This window comes from Hakea prostrata, chromosome 2, assembly GCF_041222555.1.
Source record: "Hakea prostrata isolate BN-2017 chromosome 2, UWA_Hpros_2, whole genome shotgun sequence".
Taxonomy (NCBI): Eukaryota; Viridiplantae; Streptophyta; class Magnoliopsida; order Proteales; family Proteaceae; genus Hakea; species Hakea prostrata.
Window position 1 is genome coordinate 48,252,281 of NC_142601.1, and position 24,609 is coordinate 48,276,889.

General features: G+C 39.0%; 1 protein-coding gene across 2 annotated transcripts; it reads right to left on the reverse strand.

The window, feature by feature from the left end:
- Positions 1–184: 184 nt before the first annotated feature.
- Positions 185–24,609, reverse strand: GLDH (L-galactono-1,4-lactone dehydrogenase). 2 transcript variants are annotated; one of them, XM_089144813.1, is made up of 7 exons: positions 23,534–24,609; positions 3,682–3,932; positions 3,336–3,521; positions 2,335–2,755; positions 1,326–1,466; positions 740–927; positions 185–460 (listed from the first exon to the last, which is right to left on the reverse strand). In XM_089144813.1, the coding sequence occupies exons 1-6, from the start codon at positions 24,206–24,208 to the stop codon at positions 769–771; spliced, it is 1,833 nt and encodes a 610-aa protein (XP_089000939.1). In that variant the 5' UTR covers positions 24,209–24,609; the 3' UTR covers positions 185–460; positions 740–768. The 2 variants fall into 2 exon arrangements, with proteins under 2 accessions (XP_089000939.1, XP_089000938.1); XM_089144812.1 differs by having other exon boundaries at positions 185–927.

A 24,609-nucleotide genomic window follows, 5' to 3' on the forward strand; every position in this document is an offset into this window, starting at 1 on the left:
GTTAATTGACTTCAGTGAAAGCACTCACGGATTCAAATACCCTAAAGTTCCTTGAACTGTGTTTCTTCCACCGGAATCAACTTCTGATGTTAATCCCTCATAACTGACTTAAAAGACACAGATTTTTTTTATTTAAATTAATCATTATTATTACTTTGTAATTAACAAAACAAAAAGACAAACAAATTACAGCCAAACCACAAGCCTTAACTGTGAAGGCATTTCACTACCAATATATATATATATAAATCAGTCAATTACCTAATTTACAATCTTATGCATCACTAAAACCAGTTAATTTCACAATTCGTTGGCCTGATCACACACACGAGAGTCTAGAACCCCACTGTTATCCAATCCTAAACATACCAGGTTCAGCTGTTTCTGCTCCATCTCCCTTGCCTTCAATATTCCTTGTAGCCAAACGGAGCCTAAAGTTTTGTTGTCAATATTCTGATAACTGTAAAATAACATGCAGAGATGCCCAACTGGTATGAGAAAGATTAGACCAAACCGCACCAAAACATATTACCATGGGTTAGGTTTTTCCAATCTCCAATATCTTCAATGCCTACATTATTTTATATTTATGCAGTCAGCTCAAAATTACCCTAAAGATGCATCTCCGGACCATGAGAGTGTGTTTTAATGAAACAGGAAGAAGTTAATAAGAAAATACAAAATGAATATAACTATGCCTCATTTTGAATCGAAAAGGAAAAACTTATAAATCTCTCACTTCTTCTGTATAAGTACTCCTCTGAAGTCTCAGCTGGACTGTGGCAATGGAAATAGCTTCTCTAACATGGCATTAGAGCAGATTTTATTGGGGTCCAACTCCCTCCGAACTTTGTTATATGTATCAACTGGAAAACGCTTCTTCAACCTCTCTTGAAGGGCTTCAAGCTCCTCCTTGTCCTTGGGAACCTGTGAAAATGGAGAAGAGACAGCAGAAAATCAGATGCAAGCATGTACACACAATGGAGGACAATTCTTTTGATGTACTCAACCTACTTTTTGCTCCTACAAGAATCAGAACAGAGTTCAGTAGATTTGAAAAGTTCTTACTTATCCACTCTCTTACCTTTAGCATGAAGAAATAATTTGTAATCCTAAAGCAGATGAATCAACAACTACTTGCAAGATATACAAGTAATAATAACCATGGACATTCAAGCTGCGGAAAGGGTACCCCCAAGTTTAGATGCCAACGTTTAGAAACCCCCCTCTCCCAACCATTATAAAATGAGTATTTAAATTCTATGGCCCACCATAAAGTTGAACAACCATTCGAGGCAAAAAAATATGAAAGGTGTGAATCATACCTCAATTTTAGCCCAATGTTCATAAGCAGAATATTTATCCCATAACCTTTTCTGAGTTAAGCGCCTATAATGGAAGAACTCATCCGTAATTTCCTTTCTCTGGCGGGCATCCACTGTAGGAAGGTACATGATTATTCCCACCTAATAAGACAGCAGAAGTAGCTCAAGAACATCATTCGACTGTCTACTGACAAGCTGGGGAAAGATTGTGTTATAATTAATATTCTTTCATCAGGCCAGCAGAAAATTCAGGTAAGATCATGGTGGCGCCGAGATCTTGCGAGATATCTCACTTTTAGATAAGAGTTGAATTCTGCAAAATGAGATTTCGCTCGATATCTTGCCATATCTCGGTGGAACTCTCAATTTTCACCATATTTTTTGCAAATTTCAACTAGATTTTCACATATAGTCATATCGATGGAATTTTTTATGACATTTAAGTTATTTGATGTCCTTGAAACACTTACTTTTCATTTATATGCCTTAAAGGTTCTGTATTACATGTTGTATAACATTGCATTCCCAAGTCCTACTGAATTCCGATTTCACACTATGGATAGACTTAGAAGTCATACTTAGGGTTATTTTCTCACAAATCCAAGGGCACTAGTGTGTTCAAAAGGCCTTAAATAGGATAAATATCAAGTTTCAGCCCAACCGGGACCCTAATACCCACTGAGATGGGTTACCAAGCTGACGCAATAAAAACACACATCTCTACCAAGATCTCGATTTTTCAGGGTGGCAAGATCTCGCTCGAGAGCGAGATCTTCTACCATGGGTAAGATGCAGCCTTCAAGTAATAATTTTTGTTTACTTAGCAAGAAGATGCAAGAGAATTCAAATGCCTCAAAACCCGTGCATATATTTGATATTTCATGGTATAACTCTCAGCAATGTAAAAACTGAGATAAGAGACAGCAACTTGCTGCTTAAACAGAATGATAAAACAGCAAGAGAAAGCCAAATCATGACTAAATTACTAGCAAAGTGAGTTATGCATTACCCAAGAGAATATATCTTCTTCTCCAACGCTTGAAGCAGGACTCATAAGGCTCTTGCTCCGCGCAGTCCACCTTTGCTCAATGGGAGCAGGTGCTGGTATTGCTTCCCTCTCAATGAGCTGCTTCAAATCTTCAATGTATTTAAGGTCATTCATGTTTGGCTTAGCTAAGGTTCCTGCAGGGAAGCAGGTCTCTGAGACCCACTGTTGGCCACCACAATCAAATCCAAGAATTTCATCACTCCAACCCACTCTGTAACCCTCAGACTTCTTCCAGAACTCAGCTTCAGCTTGATTGATTTTAATGACATGCTGTTTATTGAGTGGATCAAGTGCAATAAGTTTATCCCTCAGTTCGGCGAATGAAAGCTCATTTATGCCTGGTTCATTACTCGGTGAAAATTGAGCAGCTACTCCTACAGCTCTGCAAACAAATTGGCAGACGATCAAATACTTAAATAATCTCAAACTAGAGACATAAAAGGTAGTACATGATCAAACAAAACCTCAACAGAGTTTTTTAGTTTTATTGTTTTTTTTTTGGGGGTGAGGGTGGATAATAAAGAGGTAGAAAATGTGAAAAACCTACCACCGCTAGCCAAGTCACGGAACCAGAACCAGAACGAGGGACCATTGTCATAGGGTCATATACAGAATTACTATAAGCAAAATATAATAACAATTCTTCGAAAATGAAAGAGTTTATATTTAAAATAACAAAGAGGAATGACTACATTAATTTGTCCCAGCAATTCCATTTAACTATGCAGTACAACATTAAATGACATCCTGGGTCCACTAAGAGGTGATTTCTTTGGAAGAAAAAAATAAATTGAAAGCAAAAAAGCATCGCACCCACAAAGGAAAGCAACTATCAGAAGCTTTTCTCACCTATATATATGCAAGGAAGGCTCTTTGGAACAATAATTCCAACAAGTTCATAAATATATTACATCTCTGCAGTATTATTTACACAAAGAATATACAATAAACAGTGACATTACCCATATTTCTTGAGTGACTCCTGGTAAAGTTCACGTAGAGGTTGTAATGCTTCATCCTTCCCATATTTAGGTTTGTACTTACTTGGACTTCTCCACCTTGAAACAGGGTTACACTTCACAACCACAACTGTATCTGTGTATGGAATCCACAAGTATTTCACATGCTTATTTTCAGAAAGCCATTTCCTGCAAAATGATAGCAAATAATATCATGACTCATGAACAGAATACCTTTTTCGACAATATGACATTTGATTAAACAAACATAAAGGAAAACAACCAATTAATAGCCTGTGATTTAAGACAGAAAAATTGGATGCTATAAATGGATAAAGAAATTAAGTACTTGTGATTTTTTCTAATCTCATTCATGTCAGAGACAAATGTGTGCTCCACAAGCTCGAGTCTCTCAACACATTGGATTGTGACTTCAGCAATCACTCCAAGGCCCCCAAGACCACAACGAGCAAGATAGAACAGTTCAGGATCTTTTTCTTTAGAAATCTCTATTGTTCCCTTGGCAGGGGTAACCAGCTTCATGCTGATCACCTGCTCGTCAATGGGAGGCAACCTTGCACCAGTACCATGTGCACCCACCTGAAAAAGTATTAGTGCAAAATTGAAAACTGAGATTCAAACTATGAAGGAGGCAGTTTAGTTTATAGTTAGCAGTCATGTTTTTCCACATACTATGCAACAAGAAGGAAATTTTACTTTGTCACTATATAACGAAAGACCTGCAAATTGATTTATTTTACCATAATGATGCAACCCAAAGGTTTTAACCACTCATTTCACAAAAGTACATAATGGATAGACCAAAAATTCTGATAAAGAACAATATGATACTAAAGTGAGTTTCAGAAGATAAATAAAAAGAAGCAAAAACTCCCAAAATATAAGAGATCTTACATAGAACCAAGCTATTAGAATATAAAGCTCTTACAATGAAATACTACATATAAATCACAGTTGATAATAGATATTCCAATATCTAATAGTTAAATTGTTGTAATGTGAGGAATTGCTCCTCTAAGAGTATATTATTCACAAGACCCCAATAGGGTATTGACGAAATAGGAATTGAAGTGTTTTATTCTTCTGTGTATTATTCAAAACTTTACAATCACTATATACACAGCTGCTATCTATGAAATAGGTACGAATATCCTACCTAGAAGATTACAATAAATGAGAAATCTAGCTAGAATAGAAGATTACAATAAATGAGAAATCTACCTAGAATAGAAGATTGCAATAAATGAGTAATCTACCTAGAATAGAAAAATACAATAAGAAAAATACCTGTAATAGAATATTACAATATGATATACTTAGATTAAAGATACTAATAAAATATTATGATATGATTCTAAGATTTTCCACACTCCCCCTCAAGCTGGTGAATAGGCATTCTCCATTCCCAGCTTGGATATGCATTTTTGAAAGGCTGAGCTGCTCAATCCTTTAGTAAGTACATCAGCAAGTTGACTATGTGTAGACACATACGATGTACAAATCAGTCCGCTATCCAGCTTCTCTTTGATGAAGTGTCTATCAATCTCAATGTGCTTGGTTCAGTCACGTTGAACAAGGTTATGTGCTATACTGATTGCTGATTTGTTGTCACAGTAGAGTCTCATTGGTCCACCCCCATTCAACCTTTAGGTCTTCTAAGATAATCTTCAACCAAAGTAATTCACATATTCCTTGAGCCATTGCACGAAATTCGGCTTCTGCACTTCACCAGGGCCCAACATTTTGCTTCTTACTCCTCCATGTCACAAGATTGCCACCAAGAAAGGTGCAATATCCTATGGTTGACCTTCTATCTACTGCTGACCCTACATAATCAACATCAGTGTATGCTTCTAGTATCATTCCTTTATTCCTTCTAAATAAAAGGCCTCTCCTTGGCGTCCTTTTTAAATATTGTAGCACACGGTGAGCTGCATGCAAGTGAATTTCCTTTGGACTGTGCATGAATTGGCTGATTAAACTAACTGCATATGCTATGTCAGGCCTTGTGTGAGACAAGTAGATTAGTCTTCCTACTAGTCTTTAATACATCTCTCGGTCCACAACAACATCTTCTTCTGCATTCCCAAGTTTACTGTTGGGATCCATTGGACTGCTTGCTGGTTTACACACGGCCATTCCTGTTTCTTTAAGGAGATCAGTGATATAATTTTGTTGAGAGATGAAAATGCCTTGTTGAGAGTGAGCAACTTCAATGCCAAGGAAGTATTTTAATCTTCCTAAAGCCTTGATCTCAAATTCCTTAGCCAAGCATTGAGTCAAATTTCGTTTCTCTTTTTCTTCATTTCCTGTCACTATTATGTCATCAACATACACAAGTAGTGCCGTGGCTCCCCCTGATGATGAGTGCTTGATGAACAATGTATGGTCTCCTTGACTTTGCTTGTAACCCATACTAATCATGACTTTAGTAAATCTGCCAAACCATGCCCGCGGTGACTGTTTGAGTCCATATAAGGCCTTTTTTAACTTGCATACAGTATTAGCAGCTAAATCATTCTCATAACCCGATGGAACCTCAATGTAAATTTCTTCCTTTAGTTCACCATGCAAGAATGCATTTTTAACATCAAACTGTTGCAAGTCCCAACCATAATTTGCCGCCAAGGATAGTAAGATTCGACCAGTATTCATTTTTGCAATTGAAGCAAATGTTTCAAGGTAGTCAATCCCATAAGTTTGGGTGTAGCCCTTGGCTACCAACCTTGCTTTGTACCTTTTTAAAGATCCATCTGCTCGATACTTCAATGTATAAACCCATTTGCACCCCACAGGTTTCTTCCCTTCTGGTAACCTTACAAGTTCCCAGGTTCCATTGCTTTTTAATGCTTTCATCTCCACATTCATAACTTGCTTCCACTCCTTATTGGATAAAGCCTCAGATAAGTTGTTAGGAATGGCAATGGTGTTTAAACTTACCAAAAAGGCTCTATGCGATGGGGAAAAATGTTTGAAGGACAAGAATTGGGCAAGAGGGTACATGGGTTTCGTTGTCAAATCTCTAGTGCCTTTCCTAATGGCAATAGGAAGGTCTAGTTCATTACTATCTGTGGGCACATCAGATTTGGTTTATAGTGAAGGATTAGTCATTTGTACCTCATTTCCAGAATTTGGATTGGAGTCTTGAACTTGCACTGATTCTGGAACAAGATTCTTCTTCCTTGAGAACACCTTTCCTTTGCCAAATCTCAAATGCTCAATATCAGAAATAGGCTCTTTTATTTCAAAGTTTGACATATGTTCATGTTGTTCACAGTTTGACACAGGTGAGTCTGACACAAGTTTAGGTTATTCACAGTTTGACTCAAGTGACATAGTGAAGTATTTGGGAGTGAACTCTAAGTCAAGTAAGGAATTCACATTCTTATCTTCCATTATTGAATGCTCCCCCTGTAGATGAGATGTGGAAAAATAAGACTTATGTTCATGAAAAGTGACATCAATGGAAACATAGAACCTTTTTTAAGGAGGGTGATAGCACTTATAGCCCTTTTAAGTGGAGGAATATCCTATAAATAAACATTTGAGTGCTCTAGGATCTAATTTACCCCGATATGGTCCATGAATATGAATAAATGAGACACCCAAAAATTCGAGGAACAAGTTATTTGTCGTTTGTAGGTTTGGGTAGAACTGGGAAAGGACATCCATTGGACTCTTGAATCCTAAGACTCTCGAAGGCAGCCGATTTATGAGATGAGTTGCTGTGAGGACTGCTTCCCCCCAAAATGACTTAGGCACATTGTATTGGAATAGGGAGGCTCTAGTTACATCAAGAAGGTGGCCATTTTTCCGCTCAGCTACTCCGTTTTGTTGTGGGGTATCAATGCACGATGACTCATGTATAATTCCCTCCCTTTGAAAGAATGGAGTTAGAATTTGATTGAAATAGTCTCTGGCATTATCAGATCTAAATCTTTTTATACTAACTCCAAATTGGTTTTTAACCATGGAACGGAAGTTAGGAAGAACACAACTAACATCGGATTTGTTTTTTAGTAGAAAAATCCATGAGACACGAGTGCAATCATCAATGAATGACACGAACCACCTAGCCCCAGACACATTAGGAACTCTAGAAGGACCCCAAATATCACTATGAATGAGATAAAAGGGGATGGAACTTCTTTTCTTGCTTAAAGGAAGTGGTACACGCTTGTGTTTAGCAAGCTCACACACATCACAATGAAACTCACCAACATGTATGCCTTGAAACAAAGAAGGAAACAAAAGACTAATTACCTTATAAGAAGGATGTCCAAGTCTGTGATGGTAAAGCCAGATTTTTTTCTTTATTGGTTTGAGAAGGACTACCATTAGTAGCATGTGATTGGCTTGGTGCCTCAAGGTAGTAGAATCCATCCCTTTCTCTAGCATGTCCAATCGTCCTCCCTGAATCCTTGTCCTGAAATACACAATGACTATGGTGAAAGACTACATTACAATGTAAATCTTGCATGAGTTTTTTCACAGAAACGAGATTTGTAGATAGTCTAGGAACATGTAGGACATTTTTCAAGGTGAGGGATGAGTTGAGCTCAATATTTCCAGTTCCAGCCACAATAGTTAGCGAGCCATCAGCAGTAACTATCTTCCTACTACTTGGACAAGGAGAATATGTGGTGAAAAGATTTGGTGAGTGTGTCATGTGGTCAGTTGCATCTGAATCTATGATCCAGGGGCTTGAAAGAGAATTACTCAAGACATTTAATCCAATAGAAAGTGGAAACTCACCTAAATATGCCAAAGAACATGTACCTGGTTTTTTGTTAAGGTTGCTCAAAAGAGTTTTTACACGTTCTATGTCAACCTGATTAAGGCTAGCAACCTCTTTATTAGTGGCTTCAGGTTGCTGTGCAGATGTAACATGCGCCTGACTATTATTTCCAGATTGCTCTCCTTTGTGCCCCCACTCTCGGCTAAGAGGTTTACCATGAAGTTTCCAGCATCTTTCCCGTGTGTGACGAGCTTTCTTGCAGTAGGTACACCATAGATTGTCTCTGTTTTGTTGTTTGGATTGCCCAGTTTTTCCACTTTCAGTAGCAAATGCCTTGTCGATTGTGAGAGTTGAATGCTCTCCTCCTTGAGATACCATTGCTGAACTATCAACACTTGTAGGCTCTAACATCAGTCCTCTTCAGCTCTCTTCCCCTTGAACCAATGCTACAACTTCATTGAAACACGGCACATCTGGTTTTCCAAGAATCTGAACCCTTATTTGGTCAAACTCAGGATTTAACCCAACCAAAAAATCGTAGACTCTATCTTGCTCAATATACTACTTTACTACTGCAGCATCCTCAGAGCACTTCGTCTTGATGACTCGGTAATGATCCAACTCTTGCCACAAAGCTTTCAGCTGGTTGGCATATTCTGTAACTGTTTTATTTCCTTGTTTGGCTGCTATTGTTTTAACCTTGACCTCATAGACTTGGGCCACATCTCTCACCTTAGAATACGTCTGTTGGATAGCCTCCCAGATGTCTTTGGCAGTTGCCAAGAACATGCATGTATCACTGATTTCTGGAATCATAGAATTCCACATCCATGCCATAATCATAGAATCTTCTTCGTCCTATGCTTCATATTTTGAATCTCCTGGTTTCGGTCCATCTCCAATCAGGTGGCTCATCTTTCTTTTGCCCTTCAGAATGGTCCGAATGAGTTGAGACCATTTTAAATAATTTCTTCCATCGAGCATGTTGGCAGATTGAATATTCTGCAATTCTCCATTCTGCAAATTTTTTATTATATGATCAAATGCAGTCCTGGAAGTAACCTCTCTTGGTTCTAACATACTCTTTGTAGGTGCTTAAAAATAGTATGTGAAACAGTAACCAAAGATGCAGTAGAACGACAGACAAGACGGAGAAAGAAAAAAATCTATTTTTCAGAAAGTAAAAAAAAAAAAAAACAGAACAGAGCTGAATAAAGAATGGCGATAAAGGCCAAAGGAAGAATAATCTCTGTGTGACAGAAACACCAGAGATTAAAGGCAATGAAGGCCTGAAAGCTGAACAGCAATCCCAAGATTGGTTGGCTCTGAAGCCATGACGAAATAGGAATTGAATTGTTTTATTCTTCTGTGTATTATTCAGAACTTTATAATCAATATATACACAGCTGTTATCTATGAAATAGGAAAGAATATCCTACCTAGAAGATTAGAATAAATGAGAAATCTACCTAGAATAAAAGATTACAATAAATGAGAAATCTACCTAGAATAGAATATTACAATAAATGAGAAATCTACCTAGAATAGAAGATTGCAATAAATGAGAAATCTACCTAGAATAGAAAAATACAATAAGAAAAATACCTGTAATAGAATATTACAATCTGATCTACTTAGATTAAAGATACTAATAAAATATTATGATAAGATTCTAAGATTTTCCACAGGTATTTATAGTTACAACCTAGTTAAGTCCTATACTAAGTAGGAAAAGGAAATGTAGAAATAAAATTCTAGACTTATGAGGAAACATAATCCTATTCTAATTAGGAAACCTCATTCCATGTTTTCAACACTCCCCCTCAAGTTTGAGCATAGATATTTATAATGCCTAACTTGCTCATAATGTAATTGACTATCTTCGTGCTCAAGCTCTTTGTGAGCACATCAGCCCGTTGCTCGTTTGAAGTAACAAAGGTGATATGGATCAGCCCAACCTCAAGCTTCTCTTTGATGAAATGTCTGTCAATCTCCACATGCTTAGTCCTATCATGCTGTACTGGGTTATGAGCTATGCTGATTGTTGACTTACTATCTGAGTATAACTGTATAGGAACTTCCAAATCTGTCCCAACCTCTTGAAGCAGCCCTTTAAGCCATAGTACCTCACAAATGCCTTGAGCAATCGCCCTAAACTTGGCCTCGGCACTGGACCACGCAACTACAGCCTGTTTCATGCTTCTCCAAGTCACAAAGTTACCTCCCACATATACACAATACCCAGAGGTAGACCTCCTATCATCTGGACATCCTGCCCAATCTGTATCTGTATATGCCTCAATCTTCAAATGTCCATGAGCTGAAATTAAAATTCCTTTTCCTAGAGTAGTCTTCAAGTATCTCAAGATCCGATATACTGCATCCAAATGTGAGGAATAAGGATCATGAATATACTGGCTAACAAGACTAACTGCAAATGTGATGTCAGGTTTAATGTAAGATAGATCAACTTTCCCACTAATTTTTATACCTTATCTTGTCAACTGGTTCTCCTTCCTTTGCCTTCAAGTGTAGGTTAGGCTCAATAGGAGTCTCAACAGGCTTACATCCTAGCATTTCAGTTTCCTCAAAAAGATCCAATGTATACTTCCTCTGGGATAGAGATACACCATTAGTAGAATATGCCAACTCTAAACCTAGAAAATATCTTAGTTTTCCCATATCTTTGATCTCAAATTCAGTTCCCAAAAAAATCTTTAATGCTGAAATCTCATCCTCACTACTGCTTGTGATCACAATATCATCCACATATACTAAAAGTATAGTAGTGTGGCAACCATCTCTTTTAATAAACAAAGTGTGGTCTGCATTGCTTTGCTTATAGCCATTAGATATCATTACCTTATGGGAACCTTCCAAACCACGCTCTTGGAGATTGCTTCAGCCCATATAAAGCCTTCTTTAACTTGCACACTTTCTATAAGCCTCTATAGTAGAATACCTGGGTGGTATATCTATATATACCTCTTCTTGGAGTTCTCCATGCAAAAATGCATTCTTCACATCTAATTGTTGTAAAATCCACCCTTTATTAATTGCACATGAAATAATTGTACGAACTGTGTTCATCTTGGCAACAGGGGCAAATGTCTCCTAGTAGTCAATGCCATAAGTCTGAGTGAAACCTTTGGCCACCAATCTTGCATTGTACCTTTCAACAGTCCCATCTACCTTGTACTTTATCACAAACACCCATTTGCACCCAACAGTCTGCTTTCCTATGGGCAAAGTCACCAAGTCCCACGTTTTTTTTTTTTTTCTAAAGCTTGCATTTCCTCATCCATAGCTTTTTTCCAGTTTGAGTGAGATAATGCCTCCTGCCAAGTGTTAGGAATAGAGGACAAAGAGGAAATAAAACTTTGAAATTCTGGAGATAGAGACTGATATGTTGGAAATAGGATGTTTGGTACAAGTTCAAGGCTGCTTTCTTAATGCAATTGGTAAGTCTAAAGTAGGATTAGAAGAAGGGTCAAAGACAGACTCACCTGGAGGAACGGATTGTTCAGGGCCAGGAACCAAAGCTTTTGACTGGCTTGGTTCAGAAGGGGTCACTTGTTGCTTTTTTTTATAGGTCTACAGAGGTCTAGTCTCCCCTTGTATATCATCCACCAGCTGTTCCTGTCCGGTCATTCCATCTTCCAAAGGAGGATCATCTGTAAGAATCTCAGGAGAAATATTGAAAGGAAGAATCAACATTGGAACCTCTTCACTAAAACTCTCCCCCTGAAGAGATGTAGGGGGAAAAAAAAGGGAATTTGTTCTTGGAACACAACATCCATAGAGATGAAAAAACGACGAGAACTAGGATGATAACACTTATACCCCTTCTGTGTAGAAGGAAAACCCAAGAAAATGCACTTTAACCCACGAGGATCTAACTTTCCATGAACATGGTGGTTTCGAACAAAGGCAACACATCCAAAAACCTTAGGTGAGACTGTAAAGACTGTTGTCCCTAAAAGAACCTCAAGGGGACAACGTTGGTCAAAGACTCGGGAAGGCATTCGGTTAATTAGATATGCCGCAATAAGAACGGCTTCACCCGAAAACCGAAGAGGCACATGCGTAGAAAACATGAGGGAACGTGCTACCTCAAGTAGATGTCTATTCTTGCGTTCGGCAACCCCATTTTGAGGTGGAGTGTCGACGCAACTAGTTTGGTGTATGATGCCATGGTTTGCTAAGTAGGAAGGGAATGCGCCACCCAAGTACTCAGTTCCGTTATCCGTACGAAGGATGTTGACTGTCGCCCCAAACTGAGTCCTAACCATATTATGAAAAATTTGAAAGCACGAGAAAACGTCACTTTTTTGGTGAAGTAAGTAAACCCATGTGGTCCTAGTACAACAATCGATAAAGGTAACAAACCATCTATGACTAGATACAGACACGGTCCGAGAAGGACCCCACACATCAGAGTGAATGACTGAAAAATGAATTTTACTACGATTATTTGAAATAGGGTAAACATGTCTGGTCTGTTTGGCCAAAATACATGTCTCACAATAAAAATCATTTAAATTGCACATTTTAATCAAATCATGAAATAATTTGGACAAAATAGATAAAGGAACGTGGCCAAGACGACTATGCCACTGTAATAAGGTAAAAAGTGCAGGGGAGGTGAAAATAGACACCGTAGAAAGAGTTGATGGGGACCCATCCATTAAGTAGAGCCCCCCCCTTTCGTCTACCACTGCCAATCGTAAGCCCTGTTTCCAGGTCCTGAAACAAACAATGAGAAGGAAAGAAAGTTATTTTACAGTTCATATCACGAGTAAGACTACTAATAGATAAAAGATTAGCCGAAAACTTAGGAACATGCATGACATTAAATAAGGAAAGAGAAGGCGAACAGATAATAGATCCTTTCCCAGATATAGGAGAGAGAGACCCATCAGCCGTTCGAACATCCTGAGCAATAGGGACAGATGAATAAGTATGAAACAAAGTAGATGAGCCTGTCATATGGTCGGTTGCCCCAGAGTCGATTACCCAAGAGGGATAAGTCAAATTGACATTGTGACAACCAAAAATACATGTGGGGATTTGTGGATCAACAGAGGGATCAATGATAGAGGCTATACTCGTACTAGAAGTCTGTACTGGAGAAGATAAGTCAAGTCTGGACATCAATTGGCGAAGGTGTTGGAGCTCATCTAAGGAAAGAGGTGTTGGAGTACTCAAGGTGTCAAAACTGGCTTGATTTGCAGATGTTTGATTGTTGCCCTTGATTCCATTTCTACCTCCTCCACGGGAATTTGTTGGACGTCCATGCAACTTCCAACACTTGTCCTTTGTATGACTCTCTTTTCCACAATACTCGCACTTTACTGGAGGGCGAAAATTATCAGAACTAGATTTATTATTGCCATAACCAGCCACCAATGCAGATCTATCAGATGTTTGAGTGTGTACCATAGCTGTCCTTCGACTATCCTCGGTATCTACCATGGCATAGGCTCAAGCTAGAGAAGGGAAAGTCTCTCTCGAAGGATCTGTGCACGAATTTGATCAAATTCTATATTTAATCCTGCCAAAAAATCATAAACTCCCTGTTTATCTTCCCATTATTGATAGGCGATAGCATCTTCAGCATTTTCTTCGGTGTAAACTTCCCATAGAAATCTAAAGTCTGGTAATATCCCCGAAGAGTGTTATAGTACTGAGAAAGAGGAAGGTCCTTCTGCTGTAACTGATTGATTTTTCGTCTAATTTCAAAGCATTGTGCATCATTGCCAACTTTGGAGTATGTATCTTAGTAACTTTCCAAATAGTTGCCACATCAGGAAGGAGGAGATAACTCTCTACTATGCTAGATTCAATGGAGTTGATGAGAAAACCCATGACCAAACATTCATTTGTATACCACTTGGAAAGTTGCAGACCAGGTGTGGAAGGTTTTGAAGAAGTCCCATCAAGATGGAGAGTAAGACCACGAGCACCAATAGCTAGGGAAACTGAACGAGATCATCTAAGATAATTTGTCCCATTAAGTTTCACAATGGTTATCTGAAGCGGAGAAAACTCACGATCATTATGAATGGAAGACATAGGAGACTCTTCAGATGTACCAGATAAAGGAGATATGGGATCAGCCATAATTGCAAGGAAAAATTAAAAAAGTCCTTGAACTTTTTCAAAATTTACGAAAAAGTCCCCGAAAATTGTTGCAAATTGCAAAAAAAATCCCTGAACTTTTTCAAAATTACGAAAAAGTCCATAAAATATTTTCAAAATTACTCCCACTAATTCACGTAAAAAGTATCTCCTCGTGTTACCTCCAATTGGTATATTGTTGAATCAAAGTACACCAGGAAATTTCCAGGAATGACTAGAGAGACACAACCGGTCCGCTTAAATATCAGACTCCTTAGACAAAATTTTCCTAGACATGCATTTAACCACCCAATATACAGTTCCAGAATACTTGAAAAGAAAACAAACACATGAATAGCGACTTCAAAAAAAATTTCTACAGCACCTCTATAGTATGAAAACAAAACATTGCTCTAATACCATATTGTAATGTGAGGAATTGCTCCTCTAAAAGTATATTATTCACAAGACCCTAATAGGGTATTTATAGTTACAACCTAGTTAAGTCCTATACTAAGTAGAAAAAGGAAATATAGAAATAAAACTCTAGACTTATGAGGAAATATGATCCTATTCTAATTAGGAAACCTCAGTCCATGTTTTCAACATAAATAAAGACTATGGGTGTAGAGTGATAAGTGAAATATTACCTCTATAAATCATGGATGTAATTTAATTAGGAGAAAAGGTGGCATAGTGCATACATTCATGGATACTTACAGCAAAAAGGAACCCAGAATCCAGAGATTGCTCACAAACAACATTCAAAAACTCGTGATATTTCACTCGTCTCAACATGGGCAAGATGAAACAGAACAGAGAAATAAATTCAGCAGGATTTCGACATTCGGAGTCTCAGTGAAATAAGGTATTTCCAGGGGGGTCTTTGTAATTTCCAAACCATAACACTACATTTCATGCGAAATTTTGACTGAACCGAGCTGTTTCAAGCTCCATTTTTCTCCTCTTCATTTCTCCTTCAAATCTTCGTCATTTTCACTCATTCTTAGCTCAAATCTGGGGATTTTTACCTTAATCTTGCCAACAAACAAGGGGTGGATGTGGATTGATCTTGTTTTCATCAAACTTTGAGGGTTACTTCACATTAAGGTATATCATTCTTCCCTAAACTATTCTTTTTTCCCAAAAATGCATGTTCAACAGTAGTTCAATGTTGAAGAAAATAATATACATTGAACACCGTAGGCTCATCTAAGAACTCAAGGTGTCAACACTTTTCTCTGTCTAAATGTATAATTTTTATTTTTATTTGAAAAAGTCTATTTTGTTACATACAAATGTAAAAAATATATGTAATCTACAACTTGTATGGTGATGGAAAAAATATATGTTGAATTCCATAAGCTGATCTACCGACACATAGAGTCAAAATATTTTTCCACCCATAATTATTTACTTTATTTTGAATATTCATATAATAATTTAGGACCCACGGCCACCCTAGGAAGACCCAAGGAAGGTCCAGGTTGCTGCCTAGCACCCTACGATCCTGCTAGCAGCATAGGGAATGTTGGCCAGCAAGAGGGGCAATTTGGTAACTTTGGGGCAGTCCTAGTCAAACCCAGCTAGGTCTAGTTGAATTCAGAATTGTATTAGGAGTCTAGTCCTACTCATATTTTGTTTGTTGAGTCAGTCTAGGTTGAGATAAGAGTCCCAATTTGAGTAGAAGTCCTAATTATTTTAGATGTTATTCTTTATTTTGGAATCTAAGTAGAGTATTGTTTAATAAAGCCTATAAATACAGCCTAGTGCTTGTAACCAAACGAGTCTTTTATGAATAAAATATTGAGAGGAGTTGCAACAGAGGATTGGAGGTTTGGCCGGGGATTCCTGGCATTCCCTAGCACAGGAAAGCCTATGGCATCCTTGTTTTGGTGTTTTTTTCCAGCAAAATCTTCATTACTCACCTCCTAATGCAATAAATACTTACCCTACCCCTTAAGCATCCTAATCATATTGCACCTTCTCTCTCTTTCCCCTTTCTAGCTTGTGGCATCTTCCCCTTTTTCCCAAAAGCCTAATCTCTAAGATCCATCAATCCCCTCCTCCCCTTCCCTAACAATCAATCCCTAGTAAAAGCCTATTCCTTCCCCAGATACCCTAGAAATTTGAAATCCTAGTTTTCCAAAACCCCAACCCTAGGAATTTGAATCTGAAACTAAATAACCAGAACCATATTTGAGTTTCAAGCATCCAAACCTTAGATCCTACTAGTCAAACATTTTAAGTGTTTCTCCCAACCATAACATTCCCTAAACCCTTAAAAACCCAAGGCACAAGATGTAGACGCTCAAAGTACCCTAGCCATAGAGGCCTAAACCCTAATTGTGTCTACTGTTCATCAAGGATCCTTAAATAATTGGTCCTCATATTTGAGGTTACAACACAACCCTAGAGGTTCCACTGGTGTCTATGAAATAAAATTATACAGTGCATCACAATCAACTAACACAACCATGGGTGCAATGCTGATCTTGCCTTTGCTTCAATGTACTTGGTGAATCAAACCCAGCTAGAGAGAGCCATGAGAGAGATTGACCCCTACATAGTTATCATCGAACCCCCTAACAGCAGCCGCTACTCCCCCTCCCCCTCCATTTCCACCACTGAATCTGCCGCCTCACCTTCATGTAGCAAAAGTACCTTGATCTATGTCGGGGACATTGGAGACTTCCAGAATAAGGGTTGTGACAAAGAAAGCAAAGCCTCCATCCATTTTGACTCTCATCTCCACAGGATTTAACCAGTGCGATCGGCTGTTGCTGCAGACAGTGGTAATCGCACCCTTAGAAGAAGACGAAGGGCTCGATGCAGGGTTTGCTGATTCTTGGCTTGGTCGGTTCAAGTTGTTTGAATTGGTCCCAGTTCCACTTGTCGACCCACGATTTGGGTCGACTCAAGACCCACGTGGGCCTGAAGTCCCTAAGTTCAAATAGTACTGGGCTCCTTGTCTATCACAATGGGCAGGGTACTCATGGGGCCTCCATGAGCCACAAAAGGCCCACTTCTTCTCTTTAGTGAATTGGGCCAAAACCATGAGTTGGGTTAGGGTACTGGGTGCAAACAATCGGACCTCCGCCGAAACCTTTTCTCCAACCCCCAAAGTAAAAGCCCCGCAAAGCCAAGCTTTATGCCAAGCTCCAATGGCAGCTGTTAGGACTTCGAAAGCCTCTCTATACGCTACTATTGTCCCTACTTGCCAGAGAATAATCAATTATGTGAACACAGCTTTACCACCTAGTCGAAACCCTAAGGGGGGCCACAAAATAACCTAAGAAGCCTCCCTAGGCTGGCCAAACCCTCTAGGAGGGAGATTTTGGGCATTTTCAGCCCTATTTTGTTGCTGGAATTATTTGCAGATTTAGTTTTAGAGTCCAAGTTGATTAATAATTCTTAAAATTGAGTTACTGGTTGAGTTCGCAGTTAGTAGTTGAGTGTCAAAAGGAATTCTTTTTCAAGTGAACTTCCTAAGATTAGAGTTTTAAGCTCTTCAAGCATGTGTCTATTAGGAAGCCTTATATGTCTTATTTTAGTTCAATGGTTGAGATTAGGTGGTGGGATCCTAATCTATGAAGGAATCCCGCTAGTGCTGAAGTTTTTATAGTAGGCTATAAATAAGAGCCTACTAAGTTAAGTCTGATTGTCGAATGAAAAGTTATTGAATTGAGGACCGGGTTCCTATTGAGGAGGCTTCGGCAGATTTTTAGTTAGTCCTTCAATATTCAGCATCCTTCTTCAAGCTTCTCCAACTCTTTCAATTCTCTACAGCCTTCACAAACTTCAGCAACCATTAATAGCAACAGCAGCCAGAATCAAGTACAAAACCACTCCCTTCCCTCACCTCCCACCCCCTCGCAGCCCTAGACAGCCCCTCCCCCACCATTGCAGGCCTCCCTCTCCCCTTCCCCTTGTGCAGTGACCTGGCAGCAGCCTACCCCAACCACTGTAGACCTTCCAGCTCCTCCCCTTCATCCACACAACATCCCTAACGTTCCCCTGTGCCTCCCCTGTTCTGCACACCCCTTTAGTCCCTTCCCCTTGCTGCCTCAACACAGCAGCAGCCCCCACCCCTAACCCTTATGACCTCCCCAGCCCATCCCCCACTCTCCTCACCCCTTGTGATAGCCCCCACCCCCTCCCCTCTCTGACTTGCAGAAACAGTAGAACAGAAAAAAGAAAAGGAAAAACAGAAAAGAAGAGAAAGAAGAAAGAAGAGAAGTTGCCCAAGATATTCAATTCCTTGAATTGCTTTCCCTCCAATTTTCCTAATCTTTCCTTTAACCCGTTTCCATTATAAAACCCCTTCTCAAAACCAATTCTATTTAGGAACCCCAATTTCCCTTTTATCCCATATTTGTCTCATCCCATATCGTTCTTGGATATCTCAAACCATCCCTTGGGTGATTTGTCAATAATCCTAACTTGTCCCCAAGGTTTCCCATAAATTCTTAGAGATCCACAAAGCATTTCAAAACTTTCCCACAAAATTTTACCATTAATTGTCGGAAGATTCTCCGAATCCTAAATTCCAGGGAAATTCTCTTAGAAACCCTAACCATAGAATTGGGTTAACATCAATCAGGACCTCTTGTGGGGTCTTTTGTGGCAGCGAGCAAAACCTCCTCATCTCCTCCTTCAACTCGTTCCAGGATGTAATCGGTTGTTGCAACTCATGAAACTGCAACCACCCTTGGGCTCCCCCTTCGAACCATATCAACATTTTAGGCTTTCTTCTCCCAGTGAGTTTGTGTAGGCTAAGGAACCTTTCTGCTCATGCAGTCCACCCATTGGGGTCTTCGCCTGAGAAAATGGCCATGTCTTGATGTCATACGAAATATTGTTGCCTCTTGCCTCCCCTGCAGTTTGAACTCACTATTATGGTTCCCCATAAACACTTGCTACATACTACCGCTGCTAGCAGTTGAGAGTTAGCTGATGCCCCGCCCACTTTTATATCGGGAGATTAGGATTTCACTTCTACCGCCTTCCCTCGTAGCACGTATGCTTTCAACTCATCCTGAAATTCTTGATCACTTAATTCTGCTTTCTCTATATGTTGTGCCAATGCTCCTAGTCTGGAATCGAGGGCAGATACTTGCCCCTGAAGTTCCTTCACACGTCTCCAGATCATCTACTCTCCCTTCCAGTCTACTCCTAACCATTCCCCAGATCATACGTGCTCTGGTACCAAGCTGTTATTTGATTTGCAGCAATCACCACACGCTCAGACCATCCACATCACCATCACAGTAATAACAATGAACAGAGTATAATCATAGAGTAACATGTTGCTTCTTCATTAATTTCAGACTTCATTACAGGGCACAGAACATTACACTGCTACTTACATTAACAGAAAACTCCACAAAAAACACTAAAGAACTACAGTAGAGATCCACTACTCACATGAAAGCCAATCTCTCGCAGCAAGACCAGCTTGCTCCACACTACAGACTTCAGCATCCCCCCCCCCCTCTCTCTCTCCTCCTACATAACAAAGAACATTCATAACTACATGATGTCCCTCTCCAAATTCTCTCTTGCCAAGTGGACTGTCTTCTCTGTCCCGCTGCTGTACGCAAAGGTTGTGGCAGCTGTACAATCCCTCTTTGCCACCTGGCTCCGCTGGCCCATCCTGTCGCGTAGGTGTCCAGCTGGGAGTGATTCCCTATATCAGAGGCTAATGCCCATACTTCTCCTCCTATTCCTGCTTGTACACCCTAACTATTAGGGGCTTATCATTCTCCTGTGTTAATTACAGTTTCTTCAGTGATTTGTTCAAGGTCCTCATCAACTATAGTACCGATTTCCTCACCATCCACAACCGCAACATTGCTTGCCTTAGATCTTTAATGTAGGCCTCAACATTGGAAGCATCAAGGGTTAATGTAGGCCTCAACATTGGAAGCATCAAGGGCTAGCTCTTCATTGCAGATAGGAATCCCTGAAACTCCTTCAACATTACCTCATAGGCATCGTTGTAACATCCAGAATGCCTTCACACTCTTTTCCCTCAATGGAAGCATCGACAGCCCATTCATTCTCAAGTGATGGTTCACACGCCAACTCCAGAATGGCTCGATGGTTGCATTTACCTTCCCTTGTCATCAAATATTCATCTTGACTTCATGCATATCACTCACTCACAGAAGATATTTCTTTAATCAACTTTAGAACGGCAAGAAGGAGAGCTTCATTTCAGTCCAAAGAAGCCTTTTCAGGATTGCAGAACTCTCTCTTTCCCTAGCTTTGATACCAAATAATGCGGACTTGAACTCAAACCATGAAAACCAGAGGGAGATCATTCACGACCAATATCAACACAATAAGGAACAAATTAAAAACTGAAACTTAGTTTTATTTTTAATGCTGTTTTTCCGTTACCTAAGAAAGTAAACATAAAAGATAAGAGAAAAGATGAATTTGGATCTCTCAGCCAAACTTCTCAGCCCTTCAATCCTCACATTAAGAGAGACAACATTACACAAAACAACTCAATTTATTTCTATTCATTCTTCATATTCTTGTCCTCGTAGGGAGTACAATTATCTATAGGGTAACTGTTCAAAAACAATTTACCACAAAGTCCAAAACATTTATATAACTCAAGGTTGTCAAGGCGGCAAGGTGACCAAAGCAATTGGGGCTCCGCCTAGGCGATTAGGCAACAATAAGGCAACCAAAGTGGTTGGGTCAAAATTTTTCAATACAACTACTTTTAAAATAACTACTTTATATAATAAACTAAACAAACATTCAATAGTCACATTCATCCAAAAAGGAATGCATTCAAGAATCATAATTATGAAAAATTATCCAAAAAAATGACACAAACACAAGTTCATCTCATCAAGCATCATAACAATGACTATGTACTAACAGGGCCAACACGAAAAATTTATATATCTCATTATTCCGATTTCCAAGTCATTGTCCATTTAATGATTCATTGATTCTTGATGTTGAGTATGGCTAATGCTTCCAAAAATTCCAAAATGACCAAGCTATTAAATTTATATTTATACAGCTTTGTAAAATAATTTATAATTTAAAAAAAAAATATTATGTACAAAATGTCAAAAAGGGCTGCTTTAGCATCTAGGCGGCAATAAGGCTCACAAGAGGACAAAGTGGTAGCACTTAGGCGAAAAAAAGGCAAAAAAACAGCGCGTCAATTAAGCGGTTGAAAACAAGGCGGTTGAAAAACCGCCTTGCTGCCTAGGCGGATGCTTTGACAACACTAATATAACTCTCATCTAACACTTACCTAATATTGAAAACTTCCATCCAATTTAGTTAACCTCTAATGAAGAGCCTTCACTTTGACAAAACAGCATCTTCGATGAACAAAACTACGACTACCTCTTTCACCTACTACCCACATAACGCATGCTCTAAAATCGAAGTCCAACTTGCGTCAAGTCAAACAGATGAGCTAGTCTTGATCATAAGTCATGGGTCTAGGCCAAGCCCATCATGATTAATAAGTGTTGGACCTGTAATACTTGTTTTGTTCCATATTACTGGCCCAGCCCAAGGGAAAATATGGGACCATGACACTGTTCATGTGGATAATAAACATGAGTTCTGTTTGGCCTCTTCATCATGCTTTCATCTCACTAAAACCTTATGTCCACCAACCCCTTCAATTTAAAACTAAAGAGAAGAAATTTGTGAATTATTACTTACAATGTACAGTGCTGAATTCCAGAATACTCCCATAATTGCAACCCACAATGCCAACATTTCTTGTATTACTCCAATCAAAAACCAATTTGACTAGCTTCATGTTCTCACAACATCTATCTGGATACCCTTTTAGGATTCAATTTCTGTTTGTTGGCTGCCTTGACATTATTGGTATCTAAATACATATCATCAGAACCACATAGCATCATCTAGGTTTCAAAAACAATACCATTAACGAACTGCCAAACACTAAATTGTAATGTGTAGAATCATAAATGGAAAACTTCCCACACATTAAAACAAAGTCATCAAATTCTATAAAATGCTTAGGAAGAATTCTCAACTAGGACATGCTTCGTCCTGGAAGACTTAATGATAGGGTGTAAATGGATAACCGAAATCCGCTCCCGAATTCGCATCTGCATCCGTTTAGCAATATCTGAATCCGTCTGATTACTAATAGGATGTGGATATGGTATATCCCTTTCTTACCGATTATTATCCGTCCGATAAAATTATCCAATTAAGTTACTTATTTGGATTTATTTTTCTTGACTTTATAATTTTTTACTGGAGATATGTGACTATTTTTATAGACTTTCTACTAAAATAACTATCAAAGTTGTTAAATTCTTAAATTTTAAAATTAACCTCACCAATAAAATGATAAAAATATCAACAGGTAGTCGAAAACCTATATTCAATCTGTATACATGGCCATTTAGAGGAATCTACTTAAAGACAATAATTATCCGATTAACATCTGAATCCGACTGAATCCGTCCGAAAACCGATAGGATATTATTTGAATCCGTCCGAATATAATACGATGCAGATATGGTATTACCACTATCCAATCCGAATCTGATCCTTTACACCCCTACTTAATGATGCTTGAACTACTCCCTTTCATGAACACTAGAGGTACAATAAAATATATCATGAATAGGATTTCATATCTCATTTACCATAGACAAGTCTTACAAGTGGAGAAAAGCAGAGGCATTCATGACCACAGCTAGAAATAGATCTAAAGGATCTCATCAAGGGAAAACATCAACCACATTGAATGGTCATCCTGGAATATAGCCATTACAAGTCAACAGACTAACAAGCATATTCTTCTCCATGCCAGTCAATACTTCCCAAACCCCCCCCCCCAAACAAAAGGCAAAGAGCCAGGTGTACAAAGAAAATAAAGGCAACCTTGTTGAACTCAAAATCTCTGAAATACAGGTTTGCATGGTCATTTGGCATTTGGAAAGTGCCTAGGGCAAATTCAATTCAATCCCTTTAGACCATAATCATCCAAAAATAATAAGTCTACACATAGGCTCATCATCATCATATGACATACCAAGTGAAAGCATAAGTTCCATCAAGGACTAATGCATTGATTTGTTAAACTACAAATCCAAGATGGTGCTGTGGCTGGAGCAGCCGAGTATCAAATACATCAAATATAGAGCAATCTGAAATCAGCATTCTTATTAACTTCGACTTGCAATGGTTTGTCAACAAATGAGAGACTCAAAACGATGTAAGCAATTCTAAGTCAACCCACGAGGAGGGCAGTGCATTTCATATATACAGATTCAAGATTAAGGGATACCTGGATGATCCCACCAATCTGTTGTTCCCTGATGGAAGCAAAATTCTGCAATGTAAGTCCATGCTCCTTGATCCCATCAACCAGCTGCTGAACTCTAATTCCAGCCTGAACCTTCACAGTCTTTTTCTGCTCATCAACGTCCAAAATCTTATCCATCAAAGCCAAACTCACCATCCCACCTCTATGCAATCCAATACCATTGGGTGACAGTCCAGAACCAACAGGACGAATTTTCTGTTTGTTCTCATTCGAATCCTTCACGATCTTCTCCAACTCTTCCATATTCTCTGGTTGCAGATAAACCCTAGTGTGAACCTCATGGGTCCCGCTCCAATTTGAAACAGTGTGGAGATCATCCGGCAACGGAGCATACCGAAAGAGCGTAGCTTTCTTGTGCTTAGCATCTTCAGAGAATGGGAATGAGTAATAAGTACCAATACCACAGCCGACGAGAAGTACGAAATAACCCAAGTATTTGCGGATTTCGGCATCTGATATAGAAGAAGATGATGGAGAAGAACAGAATGAACGAATGAAAGTAGGATTAGGGTTTACATTGAAAGGGTTCTGAGGAGCCGAAATGAGTGTTTTCAGGGAGGGCGAATTGGGTTTCGAAGAACAACCTTGTTTGAGCAAGGTCTGGGCAGAGCGCCTTAGATTGAACGCCCTAAACATTCTTCTGGGTTTCAATACGATGCTTGAGTTGGAGAATTTATCAGAGCAGAGGAGGATGAGCACCTTTTCTCTGTCACACTTTAATCATTTGTCTTTTCTCAACCAGAGACCACAGAGTGGAGAGAGATAGGGATGCAGCTCTGGTTTGTTGTGGAGTAGTCAAGTGCATTTGAAAGTTATATTCTGCCATTAATTCCATCTTTCTCTATCATTTTCATCTTCATAATTACTGCAACAAATATGGACTATAATTAAAAGACTAGCAGATAATTAGGCAACACCCCTGAGTGAGTGAGCTCTTGTATGAGATTCCAAGACAAAAGGTAAATGGTTCTTGGTGAACCTTTTGTAAGAATCCTAATGTACTGGAAAGGAAAACTGGAAAAGCTAGGTCTCCAATT

Excerpts from the sequence above, each read along its gene's own strand:
- GLDH (XM_089144813.1), bottom strand. The coding sequence starts at position 24,208 with ATGTTTAGGGCGTTCAATCTAAGGCGCTCTGCCCAGACCTTGCTCAAA. Across the intron at positions 3,522-3,681 it reads GAGATTAGAAAAAATCACAA|GAAATGGCTTTCTGAAAATA; the intron begins GTACTTAATTTC and ends ATCATTTTGCAG. Across the intron at positions 2,756-3,335 it reads GAGTCACTCAAGAAATATGG|AGCTGTAGGAGTAGCTGCTC; the intron begins GTAATGTCACTG and ends ATTTGTTTGCAG.